The sequence below is a fragment of the Haplochromis burtoni genome, unplaced genomic scaffold (genome assembly GCF_018398535.1).
Source record: "Haplochromis burtoni strain Fernald_Lab_line unplaced genomic scaffold, NCSU_Asbu1 Contig_63, whole genome shotgun sequence".
Lineage (NCBI taxonomy): Eukaryota > Metazoa > Chordata > Actinopteri > Cichliformes > Cichlidae > Haplochromis > Haplochromis burtoni.
The window spans coordinates 294,404-314,832 of record NW_024582424.1 but is presented as its reverse complement, the minus strand read 5'-3'; the positions used below and the strand labels follow the sequence as shown (position 1 = coordinate 314,832).

Genomic DNA, 20,429 nt, shown 5'->3' with positions numbered 1-20,429 from the left:
GTAAAATTCCTTGAATTTTATCTTGAATGTGCAAAACTCAGTCTGTGCATACTTTTAGCAACAGTGTCCTTTCCCTTTACATCCAATGGTGTGTAGTTCCAGTCCTTGGGTATCTTAGCCAGGACATTCTCTGGCACAGTACGCTTGAACAAGGCTGCACCAGGCTCCTCTGTGGCCTGCCAACCCAAAACCATGGAGACGAGGTGTTGCAGAAGGCTATTGGTGGATTTTGTGACTATGTCCCGGACACAGCTGACAACTATAGGTACTGTCCGTGTGGTGTCTGACAATAATAAACAAAGGAAGCAGATTTTTTAAAACAAGGGTCAGCTAAAGAAGATCAGATGAATGACTCCAGACCGTAATTATTATTTAGTTTTAAGATTTGGGGAAAAAAATATTGGTAAACTGCATAAGATAAAGTACAAGGTTAGTGTTACAGCAACAAACTGTTAGGTTTGTTAGGTTACTGAATTCACATACTTTGCACTAAAAATGTTAAATTTGAAATCAATACTTTGTGTTTAATCTGAATTTTTTAGCTATGTCAGAAAAAGGCGGATATGTTGTCAAAACCTTTCAAAATGATACGAATGATAAGTTTCTTTAGAGAAAACCTCCTTATACTGTTCTAATTATCCCTGCACTAGGAATATGAACATGTTTCTGTATACTGATATAAAAATGGAGAGTGGATGCTTACACATTAGATCAGTTGACATTTCATGTTATAGTTATTGTGCTTTGGGATTTATTTTTAAAGCAACAAATCAAAAGTCAAGAAATAACTCTACTTTTCAAAGAATGACAAAAAACAGAGCCATAAATCATTTATATGAATCCATATAGTGTTAAGGTATTCTCTTAAAATATCTGCACCAAATGTGAGTACTCAAGTTCAAACTAAAATCAGATGCTCTCGATCAAATCCAGGTGGCCTGAGAGCACGAATCTTGCTACGTTCTCCAGGTTTACCGTTTGTCATCGGTTTGCCCTTTTATATCTCGCTCATATTGTTGGCAGACTAACTACAGTATGAAGTTGTATGGCACTCATAAACTTCCTACAGCCCCGGCTGTAAAACCAAAGGCTACAATTGGGAGAAACAGTACTGAAGCGGCATTAAAAATTAAAAGTGCACTGAAATCTCAAAGGACGCCTAACAAAATAAGTAACCTTAGCCGCAGAAAAAGAGGAGAACGGAACAGAAAATGATATAGCTTTTCGAAGGACAAGCGCTCTGTTGCAGGTGAGACCTAGACCTATTTTTCAAAGTCACTTGATTCTCAGACTCTATACCACCTGCAACTGTATTGACTTGTGTATTGATCTCAAGCAACCTGGTACAGTGTGATGAAACGTCAATGAAAGCGGAGAAATAGTGAAGCTCTCAATGTAATCTATGAGTTAACTCAGACTACAGTTTAAATAGAAATGGGGGCACTGGGGGTATCCTGTAACCAAAATTATAATACAAAGATTTGGAACGGTCCAATAATTAAACTAATTACCCTGTGAGGATAAATGTTGATTGGATGACATTGAGAATTTTTCTGCGGCACACTCTAGCTCTCTTCCCCTTCATTCACTCTGTCGACCCCTCCCTTGCTCAGTATCCATCTAAATACTCTTCTCCAATCACCCTAATTTATGCTACAATAATTACCACTTACCCAGGATATAAGAATCACCACTAAAAAGAGCTTCACACTCCACAGGAGCTCAGATTAAGCTCTGTATTAAAACTTGCACTAGAAAGAGGCAGAGAGAGTTGGGGAATAACTATAGTCTGTGTAAAAGTATACTTATGCTTTAGCTCATGTTCATGCAGTGTCAACACTGGCCTTTAGAGAAAATAAAATTGAGATATTCTTTGAGGGAAGATTTACCATAGTATTTAAAAATTCACCAATTAGACTCAACATAAAATCTGGCAAGGTGCACTGAATAACATTGAATCGCATTACAATGCAATATTCTGAGAGACATCAGGTTTTGTAGCTCTCACTTTGACCTGTAGCACCTGCCTAAAATGTTGCTCCAGGCCAAGCACACAACCCCACGGCAGCAGGACAAAGGCACCCTGCCAAACGGCACAAACTGTTTACGGAGGCGTAAGGAACAATAACAGCCCAAGGTGTTCATTCGGCCTTTAAACTCTCCAGATCCCAAAACGATTGAACATCTGGAGGACCTGCTGGAACAAACCGTGATCCAGTGTCAGTACCCTACAACAAACAGGACCCAAAAGAGCCACTGCCAGACACCAGAAGAGACCAGGAGGAGGGCAGCCAACACAATATGAAATATATGCAATTTTAATTTATTTACTTCAATTCACTACTCGGAAATTCATGTAATGATTATTTGTCATGTTCTCCAGTTTATCACGAACTGTTCATTTTAAAACTAACCTGATTTAAAGTGCTGTATTTTAACACATACTTTAGGCACAGTGTGTTTGACACACTTCTGAAGTAGGAAGTAGAAAATCCTAGGAGTTCCTAGTTGAAATTTTCAACTGTAGCACCCCCTCAAATCAGATTTCCCACTCAGAAAGTCAGAGAAGCCCTACAAACCCCAACTTTAAAACAGTAGTGCATCTAAAGTTGTAAAACTGTAAAGCATGTACTCTGTACTACCACTTTTGTGTATTTGTGACTGACTAAATAGGCCGTACATAGAGCACTGACCAGGTTCTACATATGAACATCTGCAGCCGTTTTTGTTCTTTTCCAACTGCTACTACTAGAACACAACTCTGGAATGAAGTCACTCCCAGCTCTGACACCTGATTTCCAAAGTAAAAGGAATCCAGGGTTACAGTACTAGAGCACACAAACTAGAGATTGTACAACTGCTCATTCCGAAATCAGTGCAATGCCAAATTGTGGCAGCAATTGCTAAATATTAGGACACAGCAGCAAGGTTGTTACTTTACCTGCCAGAGTGTAGAGATGTTCCCATATGTGTGCACGTTCCAGGTATGGTTGAAGGGCCTGAGTCAAGGCCTTAGGAACATTATTCAGGCAAGAGAAAAGGTTGAACAATGACATCATGAAATCATCTCCCGCCTTGCAGCTCTCTGTAGACATTTCTGAGCTGTTCTCCTGGCAAAAATCTGAAAAATTAAGCGTCATTTTGGTGACACACATCTGTGAACAGTACAAATTAATGTGCAGATTAATGAAATCTTGATATTCTGGACCACTTGGCACAAAAAACTGGATGCACAAAAAGATTAACACTCGTGCCCACACATACATCCAAGGGTGTGTAGGCGAGTGTACAGCGGTTTTTTTTTGTTTTTTTTTTACAAACTATAGTCCAGAAAATATCACTCTTATGGATGTAGGTTTAGAAAGATACAAAACCCAATTCTGTGAAGCAGCATTTTGATTTCCGTGAACAAAAGCACATTGGAAAATGTCAAGGCTTCCCAACCTGACACATGTTAACAGAACGGGTGAACAAAAGGCACTGTGGAGTAGAAGGGGAAGAAAAATCCACATCTGTGTTAGATGGAGGAAAAGAGACAATAAAAAAAACAGAAAAAGAAACAGATTTCAAAGCCCCTGGCTGTGGTATCCACAGTACACGGAGACAGGAAGTGAAAAGGAAGGGGTTTTGACAGGGTGTCCTTGTGGGGGTTGCTGTCTGAGAATAGGGCTGAGGATCGAGGTGTGTGTGTGTGTAACCCATATGGATGTCTATATATGTGTTCTATGTGCTTACACGTAAGTGTGTGTGTGTGTTAAGTTGACAGGGGTTGCTGAGGAAAAGCCCATTGCTCCAGAGGTGGCAGACATCCAGCAGTCTGTCAGTCAGCTGTGTGGGAGATGACAGCCATTTGAATAGGAGAGAGTATGTAACGCAGCAGTCAATGAGGGGGAGCTGTGATGAAGGGCAGCATGGCTTCCTTCTGACTAATGCTGAACTATTTTAAAATGACAGGGCTAAATTAGCTGCAGCATCCCAGTGACAGTAACATTAGCCACCTTAATAACATGCAGGTAGGAAGTGCTCAAACTGTTCATGGAAGCTGATTTCTTCTGTCCCTCTAGCCAAGACTCCCTTTGCATCCCTCATGGCTATTTTCATTCACAATAACAAATCTAACACGTAGACTCCAAAGTGGTCAAACAGCCTGACCTCCAATCAGTCCATTAGGTGGCATTGTGTGGATTACACCATCATCTTATTCACTGCCTGTCTAGTAATTGGTCCTTGAGGAGAGAGTGTTCTGGATCTCACTGCTGTGGCTGCAGTGGTCCAGGAAACAGGGGTGACTAACATTAATTTCCACTTGGGGTGCTGGATAACATGGCAGGTTAACTAGGTGCCTTATAATAATGATCCCATTATGGAGCAGCAGATGACTTCAGAAAAACATGTCAGTGTGCTGGCACATCTCTGTGGAGTTTCCACTACTCCTGCAGCACACAATAATTCCAATGTGTTTTTGTTTCTATGCTGATTTCTCAAATGCTTTTTCCCCCCTTCCTCTCTGTCTCTAAGCTTATCCAACCTTGATACGAAGCCAATGCATACACCTGTTTATCTTCCGGACAGCCAGTCAACCAGTCACAAGGGCCCTCTCTGTAGACCTCTGTAATTGGAAGCAGACACGCTGAAGATAATAAAAAGGCCATGTGTGTGTGTGTGTGTGTTTGTGAGCGTGTGTGTGTGCATCTGTACACATCTAATTTAGGGTAAGCTGTACAAATGTGAAAAGTGATACTGTAGATGTAGAGAAGGTATGTTTTCAAATTATTACACAGTGCGAAGGTCTGTTAGTTGGCTGGCCAGTTTTCTCATAAGTTAGTGTGCTTTGATAAGGCAGGTACAAAGAGTTAGAAAATGAACCATCAACAAAAAAAGAGCCTTGAATTAGCTATAATAAAGTCTAACTGAAACAGCGTGGATTCACCAAACCATCTATTAGTCACACTAGAATTTTTTCATCAACAGTGCTTCAAAACACACGCTAATATGTACATGTATGTGGAAGTGCAGAGGCAACACAGTAGTGTAGACATTCAGTCAGGCTGTTCCTTGTGTCTGTCTGCTTCCTGGTTAATTACCACGTCACCGTGATAACACATGAGAGTCAGCGCTCCTAGCGTTGATTTACGGCAGCATGCAGAAAGAAGCATTGCGGAGCCTCTGAGTCAGACTCAGACCGAGCAAGAGAACAAGACAGTGAGAGTTGTTATTAATGAGGTCGCTATAATGTGAATTAATGTGCGAGTGCACAACAGTCTTTAAAGGTTAGACTGTTGAGAAGACTGTGGAGAAAGGAAGGAAGGGAAAATCTTTAAAGGTCAGGCCGTGTGTTTCGCCTGTGCCTGTTGAGTGTTTATTACTGCACTCTATTGATTTAGTGATGATGATGACCAAGGTGAAAATGATGATGAAGGCAAAGATGCTGATTATAACTTCATAAAATGGATAGAGCTTACCCAAGGTCTGTAAAACTTACTTAAGATATTAGAGCACTGCAATTAAAACAGAGGTAAACACTTCCCTGTCATGTTCTCTTTGGGATCAGAGAGTTATTAAAAAAATGTAATTTTAAAGAATGAAAGAACGTGGCTTTAATTGTCCCCGAAAAGACAGACAGCCAGGTATGTCCACAACACACACACACACACACTATAGCCCTTATCCAGTAACATGTAACAATCCATGTATGCATGCAAAAACGACAGACTTACAAGAATTTTCCAGGAGTATTCTGGGCAGGTGACAGTCTCTGTAAAGCAGCATTTGAAGGAGCAACTTGGGATTGCATCCGGGGTCAGATGTCAGTAGCCTCAGTTGACATGCCAAGGATGCCTGGCCCATAAGGCCATCTCTGGGAGAGATGGAGGAGAGAAGGAAGGAAAACAAAGTTGACAGTTCTGCAGTGTCAGGTGAGGTAGAAGTCTGCTTAGTGAGAGACAACAAAGAAGGAAAAAGCTTCACAAGTGAAAGATAAAGAAGTCTTTGATGACGCTTTGGAGGGAATATTTGGTAACACTGGTAACTTCCTTCAGTGTCACTCACTCCTTATACAAGCCAAGTCTCCAAATGCCTTCATTCTCGCTTACTTATAGTGTGCACCGGGAAGGAATTAGCTCTAATCTTGGCCAGCTAAAAGCAAATTAACATTTGGGAGACAGCCAAATACATGAATATACAGCAGTACCCACCCCTTCATCTTTTGTATAACCAAGAGGCTGCAGCCAGCTGTGGGTAATGAGCCGTATCCTTGGTGTGTGTGAATGCGTGTGTGCGTGTGCACTCTTCAGAGCCTATGCTTGTCGTTATGTATGTGTGCGAGTGTGGGAGCATGCTGACATGTGTGTGCCTCCATGTTACTTTATACATCTCAATAAAATCTAATGGAAGGAATGGACAGAGTTTGTCTGAAGAGCAAGGAGGCGGGAGGCAGCACAGGGGGTGTCTGCCCAGAAATTAACCATTCTATTTGAGCCAAACGGCTAGAGCAGGGTGCACCCTGCTGCTTGACTGAGGAAAACTATGCCTCGGTCTGACAGCACAATTTATGATGTCACTGAGACCGCAAATCCAGGAGAAATCCTCTTTTAACTGCTCTGATGAATCTATCCAGCTACAGCACCGGGTCATCTTACTAAACCAAGACACACAGATATAGATGTATACACACACACACACACACACACACACACACACACACACACACACACACACACAGGCAAGATAAATAGCGCAGGGTATAAATGTGCACATACAGAAAATATTTTTTAGCCTGTACAGCTGGATGATTTATTGAGATCTTTTGTGATTTTATCATTGCTTTATTGAATAACCATAACAATGGGCTTTATTTTAATGGACTGGGGAGAGATTTGGCCAGAAAGGTTGAGGACCTGTGGTTCTGGCCACGAGCCACTGGCAGGCTGCTGGCGCCTTCGAATGAAGGCAGGAGGTGGGAGCAAAGAAATAAAGAGGTCATAAAAATAAACTAATTTCAGTTCTCTGATACTTAGGAGCAGGGGAGCAGGGGTTAGTTTGATTTGTGCTCCATCAGCGCACAATGACATCACCTCTGGCTGTGAAGCAGATGAGAGGGGAGTAAGGTGGAGACAAGGGTGAGGGGAAAGCATGATTGACTGCACAGTGGAGGTCACAACAGTAACCGGACACAAATGTACACACATGTATATAATTGTGCACATTCAGGTGTGTATGCTATCAATGCATCATGTGTAAAGCTCTTAGCAACCATGAGCATCAACAAACTCACTGTCAGCGTCAACGGTAGTTCATTCATTTGGTTTTTCTTTCTTACCTTGCATCTGTGTTATATTACCACAACAACTGCAGCTTGACACTTGAGTGGCACGTTATATATCCACACATACAGTATGCAGCTGTAACTCCAAACACAATCACATATGTTTCTCTACACACGAGGAGGATGGAAGGGATTGTGATTGCTTGGCATACCAGAGTGTGTATGTGCATTTGAGAGTGAACATGTATATTGTCCGTGTGCCTGCTGTATGATGGGTGATAGATGGTTAGATGGGTCTATTTTGTATACCTTATAGCTTGCTCTGTGAAGACCTCGGGGTTAATAGCATTTAGCCAGCGTATGACAGGAATGGTCGGTGGGTCTGGTGAGGTCTCCTTCGCAGCATCTATCATAAATGTCCTGTTGCATATGGCAGCATGTTTACATTTACAAAAAAAATAAAATAAACACCACACCACACAAATGTTTCCAGAATCAGTGGTGACAGCCATCTGACTCACTCTGTTCAAACAGTGTAAGATGGAAAGTATGAAAACATTGCAGTATCTTTTTATCATCTTACCAAATTTTAAATTAAATAACAAAAATGACCATACTGTACCAACCTATGTAGCAAAGATAGAGGTGCTGTGACAATGACGAGGACTGTCAGGAGCTGGTCACACAGGTTGTGGATTTGGTATGGCCAGTCTGAACCACCTGCTATTATGGTAATCACTGAAGAAGGCTTGTAGCACACCAAGGCCTCAGGACCTTCACACAGACTCCACATAAGGTGCTCCACATACAGCAACATTGCTGTAATGTCACATCTCCAGGACGAGGGAAACAGAAAGAGTGAATTTAAAGAGAAAAACAAAATGGATGTGATTGAAAAGCTGAGAACACCTAAAGATTATCTACTGCGAGTCTCATTTCACAGCCAGCTAGATAATAGGAACTTCTTCTGATTTTACCGTTGAGATCTGAAGCGTCCCGGCTTTGGATTTCGCAAGATTTGCGATCACCCTAAAACTTAGTGCTATGTTACATCAACCCACTGCTTTTACTTATATGCCAGTAAATCTGCTTTCTTAAATGGTTATGGAATGCTGCTCATCATCTATCATCACCTCTTTTTTGCTTCCCTTTGATCTAAATTCTCACAACAAAAGGGAAAGGACTGATAAAATAGAGATGATGGAGCATAGGAGTACCCATGTGAACACTATAGCAAGAGGGAGACCTGGAAAAGCTTTGGAAAGGCATCTGTTTAGCCTATGCTCACACTTTATAACCGTCCTTCCAGAAACACACAAATCTCCCAGAATCATAAACCAGGTTTCCCGTTGACATCTCATGTATATTGCACTCAATCTTTGTTAATACAGAGTTCACTTTATGTGGCATTTTTGAAGCATGGTTTATCCTGTAACTCCAACTGATGTATTGAACAAACAAATACTAAAGGTTTCTTGAAATGATGGCCAAAGAAAAGCCTTACTGTCAAAGTTTCAGACTCCCAGAGCAGAGACTCTGGAGTGGAAGCAAACTGAGTTCCTCCGATAGCTCCTAGCCTTTGGATAAAAGTTCCCGTGATGGAAAAAGTCTGTGTGTGCTGCATGGGGCTAGAATGTGTGGGTGGTGCCTCCACTCCTCAAACTCAGATTCTGCCTTTTACATTTGCATTAAAGGATAGACATGCACAAAATTCCGACTGTATAAGCGTCTTGCATTTTTTTGACGTGCTCAACTTATTAAAAGTCAGTTGTTTATCAACTTTGACTAACTTCCATCACAGCATTTCTCAGCAGTTAGTCCATCCACAATTAGACAAATGAAAACGATTGCGACATATTTATTTAAATGTTAAAAAACAAAACAAAATGGAGTGTAGGTCTTTAAAACAGTAATACACCAAGCAGAGTCCATTGTTATAATTATATGTATATATTATCAGTAATATGCATGATAAAATACCTGATTTGCAGGTGCCTCTTATATGAAGCCCGCGCTCTGGCATATCTTCGCACTAGCAGTTGTAAAGTGTCTGTTAGAACCTGGCCAAGGACATCCCTGGCCAGCTCCGCTGGAAGGACCGCCCACAGGTCGCTGCGAAGCCCGCACAGGAAGTAGAACCACATCTGCACTGAGAAGGAACACCTCTCGCCCTGTGGAAGAAAGTGGTAGATTTGAGGGAGGGGGGATTGTAGATGAAGACATGTTATCATATGGAAACTGACAGTGAAGTAAAAACAGAGAGAGGAGTTAAAAAAGGGAAAAAAGAGAGAGTGAGAGAGAAACCCTGAAGGAGAAGAAAGAGAGGGAGAGACGCAGGCAGGTCTGTCAACACCAGGATGTCTCAGTGGCCATGCCACCTGCACTCTGCACCTGGGTTTCTTTTCCCACTGGGATTTTAGACTGCTTTAAAGTCCTGGACTGGCAAACACATCACAACCAGCACACACTTCCACATCCACTCTCACACATAAAAAGAGTGAAAGAAGGAAGAGCAAAAATCAAGAATGTTTCACAAGAAAGTGAGAAGAGGGGGAAAAATGGGACAGATTAAAAAGAATTACTATCCTGGCATCTTGCAGCTCTCTTGTAAAATATATAGGAGGATGCATTCTTTCCTTCACCTGTACACCAGAGTTACTATAGTTGTATGTCATTTCTAACTAGTTTTGCTTTTTGTCTCATTTTGACTTAAAAAAATCAGTTTAGTTTCAGTTTAGTTTTAATTATTTTCAATTTTTCGCTTTAGTGTTTTTAATTATTTTTTATCTTTTTTATTGTATAGAGGCCAGAGAGATATCAAAGGCAAGATTTGTGAAAGAAAAAAAAACTTCAATAAAAACAGATAACTTTTTGAAAGCAGCTGGCTCACGGTGTTGTAGACATCCAGAGTCTTAATAGATGTAATAAAAATGTATGTATTTTTTTTTAACCAAACTTACAAATACTTGAAGCTTCTCTACATTTTTATCTTATTTTAATTGGTTTTCGAGGTTTATTAAATAATTCCAATTAGTTTTTATTTTTTTCTAAATTTTTGGTTTAGTTTTCATTAACCATTTTAACTTTGCTATACACGTCCTAAATCTTCAAATTTATCCTATTATAAGGTCATTTTGCACAACGCATACACATTAACACTACCAAACTCTTCAATCCATTTTCTCCCACTTCACCCAATCTCTTGTTTACTTCCCTTCTTCTTCCTTCTTTTCCCTGTATGTATTGGTCACAAACAGGAAATAAGTCCAAGCTTTATGTCCTGAACGGAGTTGCCATCTTCTGCCTATAGACTCACTCAAGGTTACACAGACAGGAGCTGGATCCAAATCAAAAATATAAAACATCAAAAATATAGGTACATACATAGACATACCAAATGACACTTACATCCTGAGATGCTGCTGTACACCTACACATACATTTACTGGTACGGATGCACAAAGTGATGGCTGAACAAAAGCACACACCTGCACACAGCAGGCCTGTCTGACACCAGTGACCCAGGGAGGGAGGGAGGAACAAAGGGAAAAAAAGTCAAAAGCAAAAAGAGAGAAGGGAGGTTTAGATTTGTTTAAGGGCATAAAGGTAGGGGAGTTCCAGGGGCCCTCTGCTGTTTCCAGACAGTCCCAGTGTAGACTGCAGACTTCAGACAACTGAATCCCTGGAGCCCCCAGGGCAGCATGGAAGCCACAGATGTTCTCAGGGAGCTCAGAGTAGAAGACTGAGTTAGAAGTGGGAGAGTGGGAGGTAAAGGTGTATTGTGGGAATGAAAAGAAGAAACAAGAAAGCTCTAGGGTGTAATTCCTAGAGTTCCTCAAAATCTATCCAACAAGCCTCCTAAGACACTGGCATTGAAATTTTTGCAATAAAAGAAATCAAATCAACACACAACAACACTAGAGCTGTTTTACACTTAAATAAAACTCACAGAAGTGTGTCACAACACATTTGTTTTGTTTAGTTGTTTGTTTTTAATCATATAGCGATTTTACCTCATAGAAAGGTTTAGGGTCAGCCCAGTGGTGGCTCTCTGCATCCTGAAGAATGCATGTATAACAAGCCTGGATACAGTAGCTGGTCAACTGCTCTCTCATGGCCTCGACTGTATCTTTGTATTTCTGCACAGGTAGTGGGGTAAGGGTTCTAGGCACAGATGAAGAAACATCTTTAAAGGTAATGTTAGAAAACACATAATATAATACAGACAGCATATTAAATAAAAAAAACAAAAAAACAAAACAAAACAGGTTTACTAGGGTAAAAAAGTTCAACAGTGCAGAATCCTGTAATGCATATGGATAATTAAGAGCTGTCTTTTATGTACTGGGAGCTATCAATGGCACGGGTGAAATGATTAGATGAAAGAATAGATGATTTATTATAAAAGTTCAGTGTGACATTTCATACCCTTTAAATTCACCTGCCTTTATACTTTCCAGAGAGGGGACTTAAAACCAGGGGGGAGTTAATGGTGTAAAGAGAGGAAGGCGGTTTATGACCAAATGGGGTACCATGCAAGTGCAGGTGGAGTGCAGGGGTAAAGGGCCAAGGGTGAGAAAACAGGAGCACAAACAGCACCAAGGATGTTTTTAAAGGAGATCTGTGGAGAGCAGTTTAAGGGGGTGATAAGGGGCATAAAAATGTTGAAGAAAATGGATGGAAAAACTTAGCAGGTCCAGACACTGTGGGTGTTGTAACCCTCTGTCGTTATCTCTGGTAACCCCCTGTTAATCTAGAATTTCTTTGACTTTCAAGAATCATTTTAAATTTCCTAGTTTCTAAATTTGGAAGAAATCTTCTTCATCCACTGCTTCAGTTGATTAACATACTAAATATTTATCTTTTATTTCAAATTAGGGTAAAAAAAATGAAAATGTATTTTACATAAAGGTAGCTGGAGCAAGTAGTGCTATGTGATTTATGTTTCTGGTGCAAATTCTTGTAATATAGATCTGCAAAGCTGCCTGTCAGCTGCTAATGGTTACTGCTGATACTTTAAGAGATGCTGCTTGCAACTAGGCAAGACAGGCAACTGCTAGGTAAGGCAGGCCCCAGACCGGTGGGGGGCCCCTCAGGGCTGACAGACAGTTAACTACAACGATAGCAATGTGCAAAGTTGGGAATGGCAGTATAGGAGAAACCTGACCTCTCTAAAAGGACCCCCCTAACTCCACTCCTGTTGCAAGTGGCATGCACGATTCTGTTTGAACAAATGTAATCACAAGGAAAATGAAGAAGAGCTATTACGATCAATGATATGATTTTATACTTCTAAGAGTGGAAAACAGAAAGAAGAAAAAGGAGAAAGAAAAGAAAAAAACAAGGCAGTGGTAAGTGGAGCAGATAGTCATCAAATACAATGCTAAAGAGCTAAATGTCCATTATTTCTTTGTTTACTTTGTTTTAATATTGGTTTATTTAGCTAGCAGAGCGGGGCAGATTGCGCATGGCCAGGGGTCAGAATTGACTTATTAGCATAGCAACCAGATATTAGAATCTAGTAGTTACAGAATAGATACTTTATCACCATTCAGCTTTGCTTTAGACATTGTTATTGAAATAAACATGGTCTCTGCCACTTTTCTTTGTTAAACGTTGTCTCCACCTGAGCTATGGATGATAAGTTGTGAAATTTAGAGCCAAGTGTACTCTAAATTACTACATTATATTAGTGTAATTATTGTGCTATACACTGAGGGAAATTATTATTTAATCCCCTGCTGAATTTGTAACTTTGCTCGATTACAAAGGAATGAACAGTGTGTAATTGTTACGCTAGTTTCATTTTAATGGAGAAAGACAAGAATATCAACCAAAAATCCAGAAAAAAATGCATTCCTTAAAAGTTATAAACTGATTTAGAGAAGGCTTGGGAGAAAAACCAAATTGAAGCTCTTTTGCATCAACTCAACCTGCCATGTTTGGAAGAAAAGAAATGCTGAGCATGACCCAAAGAACACCATCCCCACAGTTAAGGAGAGATGTGGAAACATTACTATTTGGGGCTGTTTTTCTTGCTAATGGTACAGGACGACTTCACCGCACTGAGAGGCCAATGGACAGGGCCATGTACCATTAAATCTCACACAAGCACCTCAGCCCGAATACTTAAGATGGGTCATGCAGGTGATATTTATTTCCCTCGGTAGATCAGTCTATAGCACAATAATTACACCAATATAATTGAATGTATGTGCAGTGTGGTGTGTGCATTTTGTTGTAGTTTCCAAATCTGTTATGTAGGTTTAATGGTTTTCTGAAAATGAAAAAGGCATATTTTCATTATGTAAAAATGTGAGTAGACAGTCAAGGCTATCAAATGTAATGTGTACGTCCAAGAACAACATTCAAAAGTTGAATTTGAGTAATGCTAATTTTGTAACATGAAAGCTATGAAAATGACATTATTAATGTGTTAGTGTATAAATATACTTCCTTTAATATAATGGTGATGAACACTTGGTTGGGTGGGCCTAGGGCCCATAGGTTTCTAGAATCAACACTGGATATTTTGAGAGTCGTTTTAGAATTACTTTGCCACAGTAAAGCATTGACTGTGTCTATAAGTGAAGTTTCCGTTTGTTTAGTTTTTAAGCAATCCACTAAGGAATCACCAAAGATAACTGTGACAAGTTTAGGATCAAATCAGAAGTAAAATATAATCACATTCTCCCCATGTGTTCCTGAGTTATGCAGTTGAATAATGACTAGTAAAGTCTTTTTGTGGAACATTACGGTGCCACAGTTAAGCTGACATTTGACCTTTTAAATGCAAAAGGCCATCATTTCATCAGTTTATCCTGTTAGACCAATGTGTGAAATTTCATGTGAAAGTCATAATTAGCATGTTTTGTGAGTTTACAGTGACCTTGACTCTTGACCTTTGACCAACATATTCTAATGAGTTCAGCCTTGAGTCCAAGTGAGTGTTTGTGCCAGATATTGTCAAATTTCCTAAAGGTCTAGAAATCATAAAAATGGTACAGATTTGAAGTTGCAAGCGACCTTTGACCAACAAACTCTTATCAGCTCTTCCTTTAGCCCAAGTAATTGTCTGTGCCAAATTAAAATAAAAGCCCTTAAAGCATTCCACAGATATAGCATTCATGAGAACAGGAATTAAATGGCAACCAGGAGACATATTGTCACTGGCCGTGGCAGTCACCAGGTCTAAAAAAGTTGGGAAAAAGACAAAGCATGGGAGCAAGGCAAATAAATAATTCAGCTGTGTGAAGTTTAAACAAAATAACTGTAAATGTCCATAAACATCTGGAAACACACTACTTACATTTTAGCTGCAGCAGTACTGGAATCCTTCAGCCTGGCACTGTAGTGCTCTAGTCGCTGGTGCACATAAATGCAAGTGGCCAGTAGAGCATGCAAGTTCTTCAGGGGAGCAGAGGATGGTACCTCCAGGGCCCTCTCCTCCAAACGACCCAACATGGCAAATGCTGCTCTGCCACATGACTCTATAAAGCTTGATCGCACCTGCAGAAGAGAGCTCTCGTTGCAGGCTGCTGCCAGTGGTAGTAAGGCATCCATTTCAGACATGACTGCTCCGCAAAACTGAGGGGGGAGAGAGATCGCAAACATGAGGCAAGATGATTTCAGTAACAGAGGGAAAATCTGTCAGTAAGAGGAAACAAACAAACAAAAACAAAAAAACAGTAAAAAGAGACCTCATTAAATGTAAATAATGGAACATTTGTGAGAAGTGATCAGAATGACAAGGATTCAAGACTGAGCTGAGTATTACACAGGCATTTATCTTGTGTTTGCCTACTACTGAAAACAGTGACAAGTGCAAACGATGAATACAAATATCTGAGGACATGCACTCGGCATCAACTTTGCTGTTAAAAATTCACAGCATTAGGTCAAACAAAAAAACATCAGTCATATTTTATAACATTGTTAATCACCGTAGTCACAATCTAATACAAATTTTACAACACACTGGAGGAGGTGGAAGTCAGACAGGAAAGAAGCTTGGCCCAATAAAGACGCACCACAGCATTTCAATCAGGTTGAGTTCTGATCTTTCATTGGGGCCATTGCAACGCACTGATAGTTTCTTTTTCTGTTGGAGATTTGCGGCTGGGCTTAGGATCATTGTCCTGATGCATGACCCAAATTCGGCCAAGCTTTATTGGTTGGACAGATGGCCTCACATTTGACTCTAGAAAATTTTGAGTTGACCATGAAGTCCTATGTATACCAATGATTACATTGTGTCCAGGTCCTGTGGCTGCAAAACAAGCCCAAGATATTACACCTCCACCATTATGTATGACACATGGTACAAGAAGTTTGTGCTCATATTCTGTACATAGTTTATACTAAATGTGGTACTGTGCATTATGGTCAATCATCTTGGTCTTGTCTATCATTGTTCCAGGAGTGCTGAGGTTTGTTCAAATGCAACTTTGCATTTGACTTAAGATGTGGCACCACTTCTTTTCAGAGAAAAGATTCTTTCTCCCGGTAGCGCTTCCAAACAAGAAAAACTCAGTTTTCTTCTTAGTGTACTTTCTTGAACTTTAACATTTAACATGAGATGTAGCTCTTGGGATTTTTTTGCAGTTTCTCTGAGCATTGCACAGTCTGACCTTGGGGTGAATTTGCTGAGAGTTCCACACCTGGAAAGATCCTGGCAACTGTCTTGAATGTTTTCCACTTGTGAATAGTTTTTCTCGCTGCAGAATGATTGGCTTCAAATTGTTTGGAAATGACCTTATAACCCTTCCCAGATTGATGGGCAGAAAGAACTGCTTCTCTAACATCATTGTCGATATCTTTCCTTCTTGGCATTGTACGAATCAAACCAGCAAAACTTCTGCTTTTATGCTGTTGATAAATTAATCAAATGTCAATTTTTTTACATTACTGTGAAAACTTCTTACACAGCTGTATTTGTGAATCCAAATGTATAGACCTAAAATATGCATATGCTTAAGTTATGAGTCAGGTGGATCAGTAGAAGCCTTAAAACATAGCACAAGGCCCATATCTGCTGGATCTATTTATCTAGGTCACACTGAAGAAAGAAAATAACACTCAGAAGACTGTTGCAGTTTAATCAATCAGTCAGTCATAGTGTGAATCACCTGCTTCTACAGTCACGGGATTACTTGACTAGCTGTCGGAGAGGACTGAGAAGTTCAGCATTTCTATTTCTGTTACAGCTAACAGTGTGTCTGCAGCTGACAATCTAACAATCTCTTCAAACAATTTTCTCGATAAAAGCTTTCAGTGGGGCCGGCAAACAATGACCGCTTGGACAATTAAGTCAATACAGGACTGAATGTTGTCATTAGGAGCTTATCTTTGATGGGAGAAAAAAGGAGCATAATGGAAAGATCCTGAAGAAGCATACAAATACAGTATTCGCACACATATAAACACTCACACACTGAAGCCAGTTGAAGTCAGTCTGAAACCTTAACTAGCTAAGATCAAAGCGTGTGATCCCACCAGGACTATTGCAGCAAGGTGAAAGAGATTTTATAAAGTGCTAGCGAGCCCTGTTTATGTGTGTGCAGAATGTGGAGTAGACAGACAAGTGAAGAAATGAACACGCAGGTGAGGGCTTCGCTAAAGTCTGAATACAGAAAAGGCACTTCTGCTGCTATAATAGAAAGCTGGCATGAAGGTTAGAAGGGTCTAGTAAAACAAGGAGAGTTCAATCCCAGGTTCTGACAGGAGGGTGAGTTACAGCTGTTGAAAGCAGGCTGTTTGTAATTCATCTATCTGCCAATAATAAAAGTACATCATCAAGTACTGTGATGGATGAACAGTATCATTGCAACCTGCATCTTTATGGTAATATAGACAGTGGAAAGTGGGTTCAGATAAAAAAGCGAGGACTGAGGTATGAACAAATGAATATAAATGTGAGAAATATTGATCTATCATAATATCTTTCTACCGGCAATTTTCAAGGTTTTGTCTTGTAAAAAGTAAATTTGCTCTTCTCAGACACTAGAGCATGTTCAAGCATATTCGAGCAAACACATAGAGTACGTGTGTATAAACACATATACCACCCCTCCCACAAACACACACACACACACACACACACACACACACACACACACACACACACACACACACACACACACACACACGTATGTATTTGTCTTGAATATCTTTTTAGCTCAGTGTTATTGAATTCAAATGCATGCATGTATAACCTTTGGGCTGAAAGACTCATCTTTGAAACGTTGACCTACACATAAATACGCTGCACAGGTCCTGAGTACAGACAAATTCTGACACTCGTTAGCAGTGAGAGCCACAAATACTGTCAGTGTAAAAGGGTTAGGGGAGGAGAGAGTGGGAGGAGGGAAGAGAGGTGAGGCAGTAATGATAAGAGTCTGAATAGTGCTCAGTGTAGAGGAGAGTGGTGGGTAGTTGAGAGGAAGATGAATGTGAGTTGGGGAAAGTTTCAGGTAGAACTCCCTGAAAAGTTGTTCGGAAAAATTTAAAACTGCAGAGAAAATGAAGAAAAGCGAAAGTGAAAAAAAAGAGGAAAAAAACAGCATAGTGACAGTGTGTATGCGGCTGGCCACACTGGAGATCCTTTTGTAGAGAGTTAAATTCTAAACCTTGTCTCACATTAGACACCAGCCTTACCTTTGGAGAAAAGTCAATCTCTGGTTTCTGCTTCACCTCTCCCTGCCATTTCTCAGGCCCTCTCTCACCCCTTCTGCTTATCCTGCTTTATTCTGTTCACTAACCAAGCCTCTTTGCCTTCATAATACATCCCTAGATCATTAGTGCACCATATACCCTCCACTTTCCACTTTCAACACCTTTCTCTACATCCCATCTAACCTACATAGTGGTTAAATGTTTTTTTTTGTTTGTTTATTTTTTGTCTTTAGAGAACTCTGGTAATACTGATGACTTTTTCCGAGGAAACTTTTCAAGGTGTCATGCCCAAATCATTCGGGCCCTCTTTTGCACAGAGACCTTTCTGCTAGGGTAACAAAAAACATTATTCTCCCTGGGTCTAGGTATTGTTTGGAGACTTGCATTGTTCTGGGTGAAGAGGACAGTAAGTCCACTGTGTATGGCAAAAGGAACTAGCACACAAGACTGCACGACAATGAGGGCCTTGTACAGATATTGCTCATAGAATAAACCTACGCATTAGACTCATGTGTGTCTTCCTTTTTTGCACGTTTGACAACAGCTGAGTTTTACACATTTAGTACACAAAATAATTGACTGAAGGAGAGAGAATAAGGTTCTGAATTAGTGCTATTTGGTACTGAATGATAGAAAGGACTTGATATAAGGAAAGGTTAATAAGAGGAATTTATCTCTATAATGAGAGCAATGGGGGTATTTAACAATAGGAGAATTCAGAAGTTAAATTCCAGCCTGTCTGCACCTTTATTTTCTTTTTTAAATTATTCTTAAAGACAACAGGAGTAACCACAGGAGAAATTCTACTTTTGCTTGATTAAGGCCCTGCACTGTATTAGTGGGCTAATTTGATCTACAGTAAAACCAAACATTCCTCCAGCACGGCTTGTGTGACAAGAATCATTGGATAACTACATACTAATAACTAGAGCTACTTAAGGACTGCCCTGAAGCAAATGTACTTAAATCAAATTACAATTAAACATCGGTTTACTCGACACTATGTGCAAGAGTACCTTGGCTATCATTCTGGGAGTCTCTGCCTCTGAGTAGGAGGAGAATGTGTCTTCTCTGAGATGTGTGTTGCTGGCAGTGGTGAAGCTGGGTCTAGTAATCAGGCTCAGGGAGACAGAGAGATGTCCAGAAGAATGCAGTTCGTCTTCTTGTTGTAGATTCTTAGCACAGACATTATCCAGCACCACCTTTACGCAATGCTCCATGTGAGGGACTAGTCCCTTGAATGCTGACCTCCAGTTGAACTCCAGAACCTTTGCCTGGCAAACAGGAAATGAGCCAACAGCCAATTAATGTCTGAATGGTGAAGGGAATACTTTACCTGTTCATTTCACTGCTATAAAACACTGCTTGTTTGCAATTTAAAAAAAAGTTAATATGCCCGCATGATATGAAATAGTTGTAATGATAAAGAAACATGTAAAAGTCGTACCTTTGTTGTTTCTGTGGTGGATTTCTTGCTCTCAGTTGTGTTGTCTGAATCCTTTTTGCTTTTTTTCAAGATGCCTAAAAGCACGATAACGTTTTTGATCAATTTAAAGAGATTTATTTTACAGTGTGACTAGGAAACAGCTCAGTCAAACTTACAAGTTATCAACAATGACAATGAAACTTCAGAAAAATCCTGGTTTGAAAATGAATCGCGATAATCTGTAATATCTTTCAAGGCTATGGATTATTTAGAATGATTACGTCTATATTAAGTATACTGTTATTTCCCTATTGGCCAACATGAGAAGTATAAATGCACATGCCTCAAATGGAGTAGAAAAAAATTGCCACTGGCATTTGCTTTAAAAGTCTAAATTTGGGGTTTAAATTTGATTTGAACCCAGATAGTATGAGCCTTAAATGGGGTAATTCCATGAAGGGAGCCTGTGTGGGAAGAAGGGGGAGTGTAGGAGGGGCTGACATGAAGACAAGCGTACAGGATGTTGGGTTAGGGTTGCAATTAAAAAGCCTGAACATCAAGGCCACAGTTTCCTAATCAGAAGGCGAAGAGTAAGACCCCAGGCGAGGCAATTTAGCTGAACAAGACCGCATGCAATGGAAGAAGAAGGAAGCAGCAAGCGCATCACTTTTTGACCTTTAAGCCCATCTGATGAATTTCTGGTAATTAAGCTGTTTGATTGCCTGGAATTAATGATTTGGATAACTGCCCTTTAAAGGCTGTTTACCTCTCTGTAAATTGAGCCTTTCTGCAAGTCTTGTTTTTGTAAATGTAACCTTTATGGAAATTACTCCATGCACCAAAAGCTTTCATTTAACATTTCCGCAGCAGCAGTTCAAAGGGGAGAGAGGAAAGGGATACTAAAGGCTTATATAACACCCCAGATAATTCCCAACTAAAATAACACATTTCTTCAGACACAACTCGAGACTTTTGGAAAGAACAAGTAAGTAACAGTGTGTGTGTGTGTGTGTGTGTGTGTGTGTGTGTGTGTGTGTGTGTGTGTGTGTGTGTGTGTGTGTGTGT

General features: G+C 40.1%; 1 protein-coding gene across 4 annotated transcripts in view; it reads right to left on the bottom strand.

Annotated features, from left to right (window-relative positions):
• The window catches only part of kiaa0825 (KIAA0825 ortholog), a 116,684-nt gene that overhangs the window by 71,172 nt on the left and 25,083 nt on the right, over positions 1-20,429 (bottom strand). For all 4 annotated transcript variants that reach the window (XM_042221259.1, XM_042221262.1, XM_042221261.1 and 1 more), the window contains 10 exons: positions 19,386-19,459; positions 18,955-19,212; positions 14,574-14,851; positions 11,278-11,428; positions 9,245-9,435; positions 7,891-8,097; positions 7,574-7,684; positions 5,718-5,857; positions 2,942-3,121; positions 53-283 (listed from right to left, as the gene is read on the bottom strand). In XM_042221259.1, the coding sequence (XP_042077193.1) occupies positions 53-283; positions 2,942-3,121; positions 5,718-5,857; positions 7,574-7,684; positions 7,891-8,097; positions 9,245-9,435; positions 11,278-11,428; positions 14,574-14,851; positions 18,955-19,212; positions 19,386-19,459 (1,821 nt within the window). The remainder of the gene's footprint in view (positions 1-52; positions 284-2,941; positions 3,122-5,717; positions 5,858-7,573; positions 7,685-7,890; positions 8,098-9,244; positions 9,436-11,277; positions 11,429-14,573; positions 14,852-18,954; positions 19,213-19,385; positions 19,460-20,429) is intronic.